The following is a 14,862-nucleotide window of genomic DNA, read 5'->3' as shown; positions in this document are numbered from 1 at the left end:
GAAGCTAGTCCCTCCCTGGAGTGGAGCTAGGGAGGTGACGGCGTGGTGGAGGGTTGTAAAGACTTGTTATAGACACGTGAACAAAATAGAAATGGTATTTATAGGACATTACATTGGGAGGAGGGGCTTTAGGCATGTTTCTCCTCCTAACATGTTTGTTATTTCATAACACTGCTTGTTTTTGTGATGTCACAAATCTACCTATTTCAGCCTGGAGCGCATTTTAAATCAAGCTCAATACAGGACTGCCAATCAGAAAAAAACGTTATTGACGTATTCTAGTTTTAAAGGCACCATAACAAAGAGCTGCTTAACAGCAGCTAAGCAGAAGGGATAAAGAAGAAGAAAAAAATCCACGTACAAATTAATTGCAGCTGTTTTGGGATCAGAAAAAACATATATGGCATTAGTGAACATCAGGGAAAAATAAGCACCAAAAATATGATTGATAGTTGAAAAGCCTTACTTGCAATGATAAACCTCACTAGATAACCCTCTTATAAACATCTCTCAGAAGCTCACATCAAACCACTTTTGAATGATGCTCTCTAAGACGAACATGTGATAGAGAGAGAGAGAGAGAGAGAGAGAGGGAGAGAGAGAAAGAGAGAGAGAGAAGGGGGGAGAGAGAGAGAGAGAGAGAGAGAGAGAGAGAGAGAGAGAGAGAGGGAGAGGGAGAGAGAAGAGGGATAATACTGATTGGTGCGGCAAGCATTAAAGTGGATATGAGGGTTACCCACCAGTTGTCCAGGTATTAAGTTTACTAACTTGGCCTCATGGTGACCTGGATGGGCAAGTTGGTTCAAAGGAGGATTTGGGTGTCATTTCTCATAGACACTGTGCCCTGGAGAGCAGCTCAGGAGCATGGCTAAATCAACCCAGACCGCATGCCTCTCATAACCTACTGTCTATACCCCTCCACCAGCCCGTTCATCAGGGTGCCCTGACCTTGGACTACATGTCAACTACTCCAGCACTCAACACAAGTGTAAGTCATAACTCTGGGCAGACAGCTAGTACTCAGAGCCATGGGGTCTTCCAACATGAGCCCCTTCAGAAATCATCACTCAGTTGGGCCCTGACTTCTTAAAGGGTTCCTGACATCTGAAAATGAGTAAGATTAAAGATAGGCAGTGAAGTGTTGACCAAACAGGAGAAACCTGAAAAAAATACAAATGATTATATGAGTCTAGTTTGTTCAAGTGGTTCAAAAGGTTACAGTCATGGATGTCTTGGAAGAACCACTTTTGGGTCCATAAAGAACCATGTTTATAATAAAAGATATGTGAGAGGGAAGAACCTTTAAATTGGTAAAAAAAAAAAAAAAAGCTTTACATCAAGTGATGGTTTTTAAGGCCTTTAAAAGGTTCTTCACACTCACACATCTCTATTATAAACATGGTTCTTTACAGAACCAAAAATTTTTCTATGGCATTGCTCAATGAACCATTTGAAGCACCTTTATTTTTAAGAGAGCAGATGTGTGCAGTAAAAGATTCTCTAGGCAAGCCTACCATTGTAGGTTACCCAGGGCTCACATGGGTGGAGCGGTCAAGGTGGGCATGGGCTCTGAGTGGATTAGCACATGCGTTTTTAATGGGACCCAATTGGGCATCCCAAATTGTCCACGTCATTCCAGCCCACTTTAATAACACATGGGTCCTATCTAGGCACTGAATGCTGTGTGCAACCCATATGGGATCCATGGTTAACTCCTCCTGGTCCCATCACTGATCCTGGTGGGCATCCATATGTGGGGCCAACATGGAAACTGAGGACAAGACCTTCTGGTTCTTAGTTGGGCTACCCATACAGGCCCCACATGGACATGTCAGAAGGGATCTTAAATGTCTGTAGTTGTCAACAGGGGTGTCATATAAAGGTGGGGGTGCTGGGAGGATGTTATGACGATTCTAAGGGCCTGTAAACCCTAATAAATGTCTTAATTGATCATTTTGGCAGAGTTGTAGGGCCCAGTGAAAAATCCCTAGCAGCGCCCCGGTTGTTACATGTGTTAGCTTGTTGTCGTCTTTAAAGCAAGGTAAAGAAATATCTCTTACTCTTAGAAAAGCTTTGCCTCTAGAAAGGACACCGCACACAGCATGTATGATGTACAGTGAACGAAAATGCACTGAATTGTCTTAGATTTTGTTACTGCTGACTGAAGGACATGGGTTATTACTGTGATGTCTAATTATCAGTATATATGTCATTAGTGTGAAACTAAGCCCTCCCCCAGCGCTTCCCACTCAGAGACTGGCGGATTGTACTTTTCCTACTCAGCAGTGTTGTGCTTGTAGATTTACAAACATGTAATGGGAGAGCAATTATGGTAAAGCCACAAAAATGAAAAGTACTTTGAGTCTGCATTTATGTTGACATCTGAACTCTTCGTGAACTCTTTACAAAGAACATGGTGAAATGTGGTGTATTTGTAATTGCATAACACTCAGACCGCTCTTTTACACTGAAGAGCCTCAACCCTCAGTTTAATTCAAAAGAATAACTTGAATTAACACTCACGTTATAACTCGTATGCATTAAATAACTAATTGCATTGAACACTGACTCATTCACGCATTGAGCTGTGGAGCAGTGGAACTGTGCTCTCTAATGATGGTCCTACATCCAACGCTTTTGAAATAAGTTGGGGGTGAGGTGGATTAGTGATCATCCAACATTCTGACCTTACCAACGCTTTTGTTGCTAAATGCAATCAAATTCTCACAGTCATGCTCTAATATCAGCCTTCCATGTACATACAGTAGAGACAGTTAGTCTACAGGTAGAAGGAAAAACTGTTTTAATACCTTTGATTTCAGAAGAAACAGCAATGAGCAGGTGTCCCAGTAATTCTGTCCATATTGTGATCAGGTTTAATTAGGCCATCATGCTGGTCTCCAGGCTGTTGCTGGTTTCTTGAATGGAGCTCATCATTGGTCAGTTTCTGACAATGGACATTTTGTGGTCTGCACAGAAGACGTTACTGGGGATGAAATGCTTTGTGCCTGGGTGGGATAAAAACCCGTAAACTCACTGAGTGTCTGAGAGGAGTGAATTCCACCCTTCTCTTTTCGCCCAGCTGCAGTAATCCAAACAGGCACTCTCCTCTTTTAAAAGCCAGATGCTTTCCAGACCATCCCTGCTCCAGTCAGAACAGAGCAGGAAAATTCCTCATCCAGTATGACCGCTACAGAACTGAGCCAATAAGAGAAAGGTCAGAAACTCATGTAAGGACAACGCTCATGTGCACAACACGTTTACATGTCAGTGCCTGCCGCAAGGCCCATACTTAGCAATGTACTAACAGGGTGGTTTTCAGTTTCAGTCCAAGAGGTCTGCTAGACTGCAGAGGAGTATTCTATTTAGTTTAAAACACTTGCAGCTCAAAGGATGAATACGTGCTGAACTGAAACAGCAGGGAAAACCAAGAAGTGTGTAAGGCAGGAGTTCCCACTGTTGCATGAACATACTGTGAGTAAATGCTCTGCGATTCAGTGTTATCTGAATCGGTTAAAGGGAAATGTCACTGTTTTTTTTTTATTTCTGTATCGCAGAGGGGTTGTAAAAAGCAATCTATTCTGAAGACCAGTAGTCAGAATTATTCAGAGTGGTGGTCAAAGGAACGTTTAGTGCCTCTGAAAGCTACGTCACAGAAAGGTATCATACAAAATGTTTATGAATATGCTGCTTTATGCTCATGACATTGTTTTACAATAGTTGTAAGGCCAAATAGTCCCCAAAATAAACATACTTTTAAGATCTCCTTTAAGATTAATACATAACATTACCACTCACAGTTTAACTTCCCTTCCCAGTTTAGTCCTGATTGCCTGCATACATTTTACATATATTACTTCTAGGATAACTTTCTTAAAATTTTTATGCTTATGATATAAAACTCTAAATGCATAGGTATATTCTGTAGTGGTTTTGGATAGTAAGTAACATGGCAGTATTTGTGTTGATCTCTCAAACCTGGGTTATTCTTACCAGCACTGTAAAGAAACTTAAGATGATATCTCTATAATAAATCATTCCACATAAGCTGTTTAGATGTGTTTTCACATTTACCTGAGCTGACTATAGTAGTCTAAAAGGCAGTGTGGGTCATAGACATGTTGGCAATGACCAACTGCTGCTGGGGGTTTGAGAAGGATGTGAAATAAGCATCTATGACCAAGCCTTGGTTCCAGGTCAGAAAATCAGTCGAAATCACTAATGCAGTGGCCCCTAACCCTGGGCCTGCAGGCCTGTTGTCCAGCACATTTTAGTGCTTTCCCAGCTCTGAGCACACCAGACCCAACTAATTAACTCATTAACAAGTCCTTACTGCGTTTAAGTGGGTGTGTCAAAGCAGGGGAAACATAAAATGTGCAGAGCAGTGAGCCCTGACTTTTAGTCCATAGACTATTCAGATAAGCACACATTTATAGCTTGATATTTACAAAACAACAAACTGAGTTTGAATTTTAAAGGCAACATTTAATAAAGCATAAAAAGGTAAGACACCAAAAATGAACATTGACATTCTATTTACAAAAATTGCAATTTACAACTAATAGGCATCAACCACAAGGTAAATAATAACGCAGTTGCTCATGCATATTTTCTGTGCATATAACAAAAGCCCTATGTCATCAGCAGATGAACTCGCCCACATACCATGGTATAATTTGCAGATAGACTCTGTCTATCACTCACATCATCTTTTTCTCTTTAGCAACAACTGAATCAGTTGGATCATACTTTCTATTCTATTCCACGTATGACTAACCAAATATATTAAGTTTTAAATATTTTATTTAGAAAATTAAACCATGACAATTGATAGCATTTACACAGCACTTGCTATGTAGATGCATCACAGAATAAAAATGAGTTTTTAATAAATATGGCTACAGAAAATGACACAATGGGGCTACTCGGACGCTTCTCAATTTTTTAACATTTGTTTTAAGGGACTCTGAAAGTGCAGGGGAGTGAGTTCACTAAACAATGCACTCCTAGTGAAAGATCTCCTCAATGTGACTCAGACGGGCTTTGAGCAGATTGGCTGAACTCTGCTTAGGCACTTAATTGGGTGAGTACTGAGAGCAGCCAATTTGATTGGCTGCATCCCAATCGACCCGCAGTCCCTTGAGTCTCTCACACTGTGGTCATGAGTTTTAAAGAGCCTGATCGGAAGCGTAGGATCTTCTTCTTTAAGTTGTGGGAGGCTTTGATTTTGACGAAGGCCTTGGCCTGTGCCGAGGTCATTTCACGGGTCAGGGTGGACCCTGCAGAGGCCTGACTAAACTGGGGCCAATTGACCCCAGCGCTGCCCTCTGAATCACTGCTAGTGCTGCTCTCTGCCACAAAGTCTGCCTCGCTAGCACTCGACTCACTGTCCCCAAAACAATTGGTAGTGTAGTTACTGCGCTCATCTTCACTAGTGTCCAGGATGGTGGAGTGGAAAAGAGAAGCACACTCAGCAGAATACTCAGAGTCACTGCCCACATAGGCATACGGGCTGGTAAAATGTGCGTTTGAAGGGAGATACATGGCTGATATGTGGCCCAGGATCTCTCTTTTGTGCCTGCGGTGTGCTCTCCTAAGGGCCTCGTCATAAGGTACCTCTGGGATGCCCCGTAGCCTACGGTGGTAGTCATTGCGCTTGTACTTGGGTTTGGCCAGGACTGCTTCATGATGTCTGTGGTGGCCATGGTGTCTTTGAGAAGATGACCTGCCTGTGGAAGAGCTGTTCTTTTCCAGGATACGTCCTTCGGGGATTGCGGCTGGGATCCTTTTAGCTTTACAAGAGGTCCTCTTGGAAGCTTTGTGAGAATGACCCATGTCATCCACCGGTCGAGATCTCCTGGATGCTGTGCGATGATGCCTGTCCCGACCTGCTTCTGTAACAGGTTCGGCAACATGGGTCTTAGATTTGGTGTTCTTGACCTTGACAATCTTGATGTTCTTGGTGCCACCCTTCCGAAGTTTGACATTCTGCTCCTCAGCAGGGATGTACTGAGCACTAACCATTTGTCCACCCTCATCCTGACTCTGAGAAGAAGATCCAAGACTTATGAGCTCTGGGGCAGGCCGCTCTACTTTAGCAGAACTGGCTGCTGGTGCCTGGACCTTAGGGTTCCTCTTAGGAGTGCCTGCTTTCAGCGTCTGGGCTGATTTACTGTCCTCCACTGCAGGGTAATAAGAATGCTTGTTAAGTTTAGGGGAAGAGACTGCATTAGGGCTGCCCAATTCCTGGCAATCCTTAGAAACAACAGTTAATGACTGGATTTTATTGGCCCCAGACCCTCTCTTCTTTAAGAGACTATTAGTGTTAATGTCACTGTTGATTAAGTATCCATTAGAAGCTTGGCTTTGAGAATAGGACACTCCGTTCTCTATGAGTTCTCCCTTGGACTCCACAGACCACTGTCTTTGAGGTGACACTGTGCTGGGGTCAGTGCTAGAGGTTGCTGCTGCCTGCAAACTGGTCTGCCAGTTAGGCTTGAGTTCAGAAGTCCATGGCTGGCTCTGTCCTGCAGCAGAGGGTCGCACACAGAGACTAGCCTGCCGTAAGACACTCTTGGAAGGGTCTGTGTTTATGCTTGTTCGGGGTTTATTGGTCCTCATCGGCTGTGCTCTCCTCTGAAGAAGTCCAAAGATATAACTGTCCAGTTTTTTGTTGAGCGGTGTTTGAGAGGCAGACCAAGAGGTATTCTGGGGTCCGAGAGATTGCTCAGGTTTTTGACTGTCACCCGGGACGTCTCCAGACTTGGACAGTGCACCCTCCTCTTTAAGATGGCTCGCCATAGACTGGAAGAAGATGGGACTCTGGACAGCCACTGCATGGAGCGGGCTGGGGTAGCGGTACACATCATTACCATTCTTAGCTATGAGGTCACAGTGATACTTAGAAAGGCTATCACAGGGTCCATCTGGAGAAGGAGAGTAGGGAGCAGACATGGATCTGCGGACAGTTCCTGAACTGGAGTCTTCACACTGCTCTTCACACTCGGCACAAACACCCAGTTCATCTGCAGAGTAGAATAGAAACTGTTGGCATATTGAACTGGAAAACAGTGCTATATCTGTGAACACACAGCATTGCAAATGTAGAGGTCTGGTAAATCTTCCACCCCAAAACCACCTCAAGCGTCTACACTGTAAAAAAAACAAAAACTTTTGTTTCTATGGCTGTTTCTATGGGAGCATTAGGAACCCTAAGCCAAAGTGCTGAGCTAAGTGGGTGGTTGATTAGCTTTGACGTGCAAATGAGCCTTTTGTCTTCTTGGTTTATCAGAGGTGTGGCAAGGGGGGGCATTTGCAGAGCTGTGAAACTGTTTCTGTCTCAGTGTTTGAGTTTTCTCTTACCCTGGCCTTCTCTGTTTGCATTGTACCACATTTAATTGTTTAAAAGAACTCTGGCTAATGATAACAACACAAGACAAGTAATAGTGGATGGTCTGTTGCTCCAACAAATGCTTCCTCTTTATGCCACGTCTCACGGCACAAACAAGGCTACATGTTAAAGTAATAGTGCCGTATGTGTACACAGCTAGTAAACAGTGCATTGTTTCGACTAATTAATATCACGCAACACATGTGGACTGTGAAGTTCTGTCCAAATACCATAATACCCCCCGAGACTAAAGTGGGCTCTCACCTGCAGACTTAGGCCGTCCCTCTGAGGCACAGAGTGAGGTGTCGAGGGGGGCGCACAGGCAGGTGCTGGAACGACAGCTGGACAAACACTCACTGAAGACAGAGTTGGAGGAATTGGAGAGAGATCCCGAAGCGCCATCACTTAAATCGTAAAAGCCTACAAGCAGAGGGAGAATGAAGAAAATTGGCATGTTGTTTTAAAAATTGAAGCCATGTAAGGAATGAACTCTTTACTTGACATAAATTCAGAGGCCGCCATTTTGACCTCTGCTCTCCTGAAGGCAGCTTACATAAAAGCTGAAAGCTACTTTTCAATATAAAGCGGCTAACTGTGACCTAAAGACATAGGTAATCTCCCTACCTATTAGGAGCAGTTAAGAGAAAAATATTTTTTACAATGGTGACATTCACTGAGGAGCATGCATACCCATGTGCAATCAATTTCTGCTTTATACACACAGCATGCAACAAAAGTGTAGTCAGCCCCAGCACTAAAATGACCTCTCGTATTTGGAATGTAAACTAACTCAGCTGGGTAGGCGGCTAGCACAGGGTGCAGATTGTTCATATTACCAAATTAGTGCTTAAACAGAGCGGCTAAGCAGTCTCCAACTGAGCTTAGGTCTGGCAGGCACACATGTTACAACTGGCATTTGGGTTCACAAAGCTGGTTCATAATTAATTATATAACTTGATTAAGGCCATATTAATGGAATGAGAATCAAGACAATCACAGTCCACTGATTTGATCAGGACACTATATGTTGTGTAATGATACATACTTTATCCTTCCTGTACTACAAAATGCTTCTGTGAGAAATTTACTTAGCCACCCTTGAGCTCATAGAGCTCATTCTTGCTCTAACTCAATCTTTTATACATGAACTATTTCCAAAGCCTTCAAAGCTGCCTAAGCCCGAGCCCGCCACCATTCCCCGGTCAACACCAACCTGAGCTTGGCCGGCTGTCGGTTTCCACGTGGTCATGTGAAGTCTCTGTGTCCAGTCGCAGGTCACTGATCTGTCTGTCCAGCTCTTGGAGCTGACTGATCAAACCGGCATCTCGCCTCCGCAGGCAGTTCTACAAGAGAAGAACAAAGCACTGAGGTCAGAACCACATCTCTGCTGCTATGGCTGGGGGAAAATCAACAGTGCTGCACAGCAGTGAAGTCTTAAAGCAGACAATGTGTAGGGGATAACTGGCTATTGTTTTTGGTGCTCTGGTATTCAGGCTATTGATTAAGAAGGTTTTTGTCTGAGTTCTTTCAGGTAATCAGGGCCCACTGCAATTTAAATCTACTTCCCACAGTTGTCTGAGCGCTGGCGGCCTGGAGGTACGGATCAGACAAGTGTAATAGACTAAATTAGAGTCACGACTGCTGGGGGGGGGAGGCCCGTTCGGCTTAAAGCTCGCCACTTATGTGGAATGGGACGCATCTGACAACACCCGGATCATGTGCTGCATTCCGAATTAAGTGTGGTGAAACGGCAGGCCAAGGGAAGGGTGGCCCCTCAAAAGCAGACATGCATAACTTCAAATGGGCCATAATCAGTGGTGCATTATCTACTGCACATTTGAACTGCTGTTTGCTGACAGGGGCAGTGGAGATTCCAGTGCTATATGGAGCAGCAGAATGGAGGAGCTTCCTCTGCTGTAGACTGGCAGGCAATAAAAAGCATGTAGCCCTGACAGGCAGGCGCTCTGTGATTTATGGGCTCTGGCTCTCAGCACGTCGGGCTGTGGAGACCATTTTTACACAGAGTCCATTTGCAGAGCGGGCCAACGGTTATTTTAAAACAGCACTAAATTAACCCCAGGCAATGCTGATAGCCTGAGCCATAGATTAGGAATAACATGTTTGTTCTTTGCATAGGTGGAGGGTTCCACAATGTGTACTTACTGCTTTGTTGGCTATGGGGAAAAATACTCTAGCTTTTTCTAGCACAGGAGCAGTCTGGGTTACTATGTGAGCAGAGGGTCCAAACTGCCCCAGCACCGAGTATGACTCATTAATATTCCTCACAATAAGACATGCATGGAAAACTGAAGCTCTCCAACCTTCCATCTGCACACCCCGACAACTGTGATAAGACTAAGTCTCTGTCTCTGTAAAATCATTCTTCCATTATTATTTGGACACTGAATCAAGATGAGTCAGAGCTGACTGTTCACTGGAACCTGACTGGGAATGGGAGCTGCTCTTGGAAAAGTCGTCTCTCTTAGTCTATTGTAAGTCATCACAAATCTGCTCCAGGCGGCTCGACCCCCCTGGAGAACGAATCCGTACGTTTCACATTCAGGAAGTTGAATTTAAATAACATTAAGTAGTGGCTACAGCGCCATCCTGTCCTTCTAATGATCGCATTAAACAGCCAGCTCCGCTTCCTTCTCTGCAGCCTCTTCTCTCTCACCACTTCATTAATCCACCTCCTCCAGCCGCTCATTACTGAGCAGTTAGTATTAAACCCACTCTGCAGATCAGCCCTTTCATGTAAAGTAAGGATCAGTGAACGTGGTGTGATTTATAGGTGGTTTCTGTCAGGTACGCGTTGGCAGACTGGGCTTTGTTGTGTAGCTGCAGTTATGTCCAGCTTCTCGCCACAGACAGTATTTTTTGTCCTAATTTGGTGCTGAACTGCAGTGAGTGAATGAATGAAGTCCAGAGGCGTGCGTGCCTCTCTCTCTCTCTGTGTGTGTGTGTGTGTGTGTGTGTGTGTTATTATGTGGTACAGAACACAAGCTCGCTGCGGCCCAGTAAATGAGGATTAACGGAACAACACAATTCTAAGAAACACACAGGGGCCATAACCCATCTCTCTTGGAGTGAGAGGGAGAGAGAGAGAGAGAGAGAGAGGGGTTGAACTGCATAGAATTGGGAGAGAGAGGTGAAAATAATAGAGAGAGAGAGAGAGAGAGAGAGAGAGAACAAGCACACATTCACAGATACACAAACACTCGCAAAACACACTCACACACACACTCTCTCTCTTTAGTGTACGCACCAGCTGCTTCCTCAGTAATAAAATGTTCTCCTCGAGAAGTTTCTCCTCCTTGTTCAGGTAGCTCTCCTCCTCCCCGCTCGCGTTCGCACTCGCGCTCGCGCTGCCTCTCTCCTCGCGGTCTGTGAGCGCGCCGCGCACGAGCCCCTCCTGTCTGTGTCTCAGGTACTCGAGCTCCCCGAGCCCGGCGAGCGCAGCCTCCAGGCGCTCCCGCGTCCGCGTGCGCTCCCACTCCTCACGGCCCTCCGCACGCTCTCTGTCCGCGCGCTCTCTGGGTTCCCGCAGCGCCGCGAGCATCTCGGCCAGCGGCGCTTTCATCACAACCGCCCCCTCTAACGGAGCCTCAAACTGCACCAAGACCACCAACACCACTCACATGGTCCAGTCCACGCACAGGGGAATCAGTCACGCGCGCTCAAGTAGCTCCAAAAATCCACACAGGAGAGAAAACAACTCCGAAAGAACTTCGGTAAAGTTGTCAAAGTGTCGAGAAAGCGATCCCTACAGGTAAGCTCTGTAAGAGTGTCCTGCTGGAGTAACCAACACGAAGAAGAAGACAATATCCAGTCTGCAGTGAGAGAAGAGGTGATGGAGAAGTAGTGTAGCAGAGAGAGGGGCTGGTGGGCTGTGCGGAGCTGCAGGTTTGCTGCTCTGTCCTGCTGCTGTTGCTCTAAACTGAAGCTGCAGTGCTGGAGCGTTAAAGCGCTCACACGGAGCCGCCCAGAGCCCTAGTGCCCGCCGGATTAAAGACACGCCCACCGCATCTTCATTCTGAGCTCGCAAAGAGAGGAAGAGAGAGAGAGGGAGAGAGAGAGAGGGAGAGAGAGAGGGGCATGGAAAAGTCAGATTGACTCTTTACTCCTAACCATCACAGCTACTTACAGATTAGAAACAGAGTTAAAACGTTAAAAGGAGACGAAGCACAGTTTTACATGTCCATCCAGCACCCTGGCAGGAAAATGATGCCCTGATGTTGCTTATTTATCACTCTGCACAGAATAATTAATGGAGTGTGTCCTGGTTATTGTATGTGCACAATGCTGTGAGAGGGAGTGTCACTGCTGATCCTAAAAAAAACCCTGGGTTTTAGACATGCCTGCAAATAAGGGTGACTGTAAATCAAGACAGGAGGGGGAGTGACTGCCCTCTACTGTTCTACATAAGCCTGTGGATCAACAGCAGGTACAGTCTAAATGACTGAAGAATGTAGGTGTGTGTATACAATTTTCTCTTCTTTTTATATAATGCAATATAGAATGTAATTTAGTCTATATCACACACACACATATATATATTATATGTACATTATATATTATATTATATGTACGCATACAAGTAATAAAGTATGTTCATTTATATGGGACTAAAGCAGAGCTACAAAGTGTATCACAATAAAATAATAAATATAGCATCTTTAAGCCAGTCCTGGAGGGCCAGTGTCCTGCAAGATTGGTAATCTACCAAGACTTGCTGTACACAAACACACCCGCTTTGCCTGGTAATTAATTGATGAGTTGAATCAGGTGTGTTTGAATAAGGCAACTACCAAACTTCGGCCCTCCGAGACTGCAGTTGTGCACGCTTGGTTTAAACATTTCTGTAAAGAAGGTGTAGACTCAGAAAGTCTGATATTGAGGGGAAGACTGTCCCATAATTTAGGTGCACACAGCAAAAACACAGTCTCCCTTTCACTTCAGTTCTAAGAACAAGCCTTTATTAGAGAATTTCAGCAAACTAGGGCTTTGATGGAAACCCACAATAAGTAATAACCAATATTTAAAAATTAATCCTAAATTTCACTGGCAACCAAACAAGAGAGACTAGCCCTGGCCTAATTTGGTCCCTACCCATACTTATACTATGATAATAAATACTCAGAAACATACATACTGTAGTCAGTAGTCAGAATGGGTTTTGTCAGTAAAGTTATGATATGTAGATATGTAGGATAGATACAGATGCAGTTAGATACAGTTATTAGATCACAGGTTTGTTTGCTGATTCTCTGTGAACTCGACTTGTAGGGATTTGTTTAGTTCCACCAGCAGCTTACCTAGATTCCATACTGAAGGACTGATTAGACAAACTAGGTGTTGGATGGAAAGCATAAATACTGGAATTCCTTAAAGAGAGGTGTGGAAATGGTGAAGCAATGGTCAAACAGTACATATATACACAGACCTAATTTTTTTTTATTATATTCTATATAATATTCTATATTATTATTTATTCACTAGAGCCAGAGACCACAGGACACCTTGTGGAGTCCATGTCTTGATGGATCAGAGCTGTTTTGATAACATGAGGATGACCCGCACAATATTAGGCAGCTGGTTTTAAAGTGTTGATCAGCTGATCGGCTGATTGGCTGATCGGTGTGTATGTACGGTCCTATCATCACTGCCTGAACCACAACTTGTTTTTCCATTAAAAATTCCTTAACATAATTTGAAATGCTGGTTGTCTTTAATACCATCTCAGAATTCCGTGACATTGCGAACCAATAAAAATGTCACAGAAGGACTTAAAGTACAATCTTGTTTTATTAACACATGGCACAGGACCAAAAAAAACGTCATGTGCAGTTGTTCCTGAAATGTTCATGGCACATAGGCCAGTATGCAACTGTAGACATGTGAAAGGCATGTTTATCATGCAGTCTGACGGCTGGATTTGAAAAACATATGCGTGTACTCTCTAGGCCTGCGATGGCACATTAAGCACACAGCTGCCCCTAATACCACCACCACATGGAAGAGTGAGAGGCTGGAGCCACATATCTCACACAGCTAATTAGACAAAGCAACTGACAAGTCCAAGCAGACAGCAAGCAAGCTACTCCCATCTGTGGAATCGGCGAGTTGAAACATTCTGAAGCAGAATTAAAGCATTAAACGGGTCTGTCATTCACAGGTTTGTGCACATGACACTATCCTGGCTTAAAGGTGACTAGCAGAGTATTTGAGGTTGTTACTTTATGTATAAATGGTAAGTAAGTAAAAAATGTTCAGATGTTGCTTAACAAGCCCTGTTATTTTGCCTCAGAATATTTTTTTTTTTGGTTTTAATACTGAAAGAGAAGCACTAGTTATTCGCGAGTTGTACCGGAATGTGTTGCTGTCCTCTTGTTTTGTCCTCTCAGTGTGATGAGGTTGAAGAGACTGTAGCTGGTTAGCTTTTAGCCTTTCCTCCACTTGCTTCCCCAGGTTTGACTTTCTGGAGTCTTACCAGTGACACAATTAGCCTGTACCTTCTAATATGTGTTTAACTCTAGTTTGGTGTCAGTTGAGGTAGTCGAGTTTGTTTTTGAGGAAACAGACATTGAAGAGAACAGATGGTAAAATCAGGGCTTTTGCTAGTCGGCTGAGTTTATGTAACAAGTCAAGATTGTTAAGATTGTTGATAACATGTTTGTATTATAAAATACAGAGGACAAATTTTTTTTTTCACTTAAAAATATTGGACTTACCATATATATATAAATATACAGTGCCTATTGTCATGCCATCATTTGTTTCAACACAGATGCAACTTTAACTGTACCTTTACCCTTAATTGTAAAATACATGCATTCTAATAAATGGAGAAATGTGCTGATCTGACTTTAATAAGCTGCTCAGAAAAAAAATCCCAGCTGTTGTAATAAATACATGGATAAATTCCCATTAATTTAATTTAATTTAAATTTCATCACAAATCATCAATGGCCAATTTATATTCAAAGTAATTGCAATTTCATGCTGAATAAGAAAGTCACTTGATTTGGAGAAAAGCAGGCATTCACAAAGGCAAATACAGATTATCCTGGAAACAGCCCCTGGCTTTGTGTCTGCATGTGAATTAGAATAATTTAGTTGCTTTTGCATCATTGATGGATGGGCTCATTTCTGCACAAGGCCTTGCAGCTCGGCGGCTAATTAAAAGTAACCGCACCTCTGAAGCCGCTGTCCATCAAACCCAGCAAATGGCTCTGTCAACTGTGTTTGATTTGAGGCGGGGAGACGCAGCACTGAGGAGGAGAGCAATATGAGGAGAGCACAAAGCTAATCTCTCTCTCTAAACATGACAGGGATTTAGGAAATGGGATCCACGGCTACGTCTATGAGGAACAGATGTTTGCAAAACAGCTGGTGACCCTTCACAAACATCCCTGAATGAAACATTAGCCTGGCCTTATGGTCACACTCAAAAACACACTCTTTTTCAGACA

At 43.7% G+C, this 14,862-nt stretch overlaps 1 protein-coding gene across 1 annotated transcript in view; it reads right to left on the bottom strand.

Moving 5' to 3' along the window:
* Window positions 1-4,464: 4,464 nt before the first annotated feature.
* Window positions 4,465-14,862, bottom strand: part of dact1 (dishevelled-binding antagonist of beta-catenin 1) — a 32,990-nt gene continuing 22,592 nt past the window's right edge. The window contains exons 3-6 of the mRNA XM_072689369.1: window positions 10,656-11,423; window positions 8,604-8,733; window positions 7,655-7,810; window positions 4,465-7,025 (exon numbers count right to left, since the gene is read on the bottom strand). Of these exons, the coding sequence (XP_072545470.1) occupies window positions 5,149-7,025; window positions 7,655-7,810; window positions 8,604-8,733; window positions 10,656-10,970 (2,478 nt within the window). The 5' untranslated portion in view covers window positions 10,971-11,423 and the 3' untranslated portion in view covers window positions 4,465-5,148. The remainder of the gene's footprint in view (window positions 7,026-7,654; window positions 7,811-8,603; window positions 8,734-10,655; window positions 11,424-14,862) is intronic.

The sequence above is a fragment of the Salminus brasiliensis genome, chromosome 10 (assembly GCF_030463535.1).
Source record: "Salminus brasiliensis chromosome 10, fSalBra1.hap2, whole genome shotgun sequence".
NCBI lineage: Eukaryota > Metazoa > Chordata > Actinopteri > Characiformes > Bryconidae > Salminus > Salminus brasiliensis.
The sequence above is the reverse complement of the archived record's forward strand: the minus strand, read 5'-3'. Positions and strand labels throughout refer to the sequence as shown.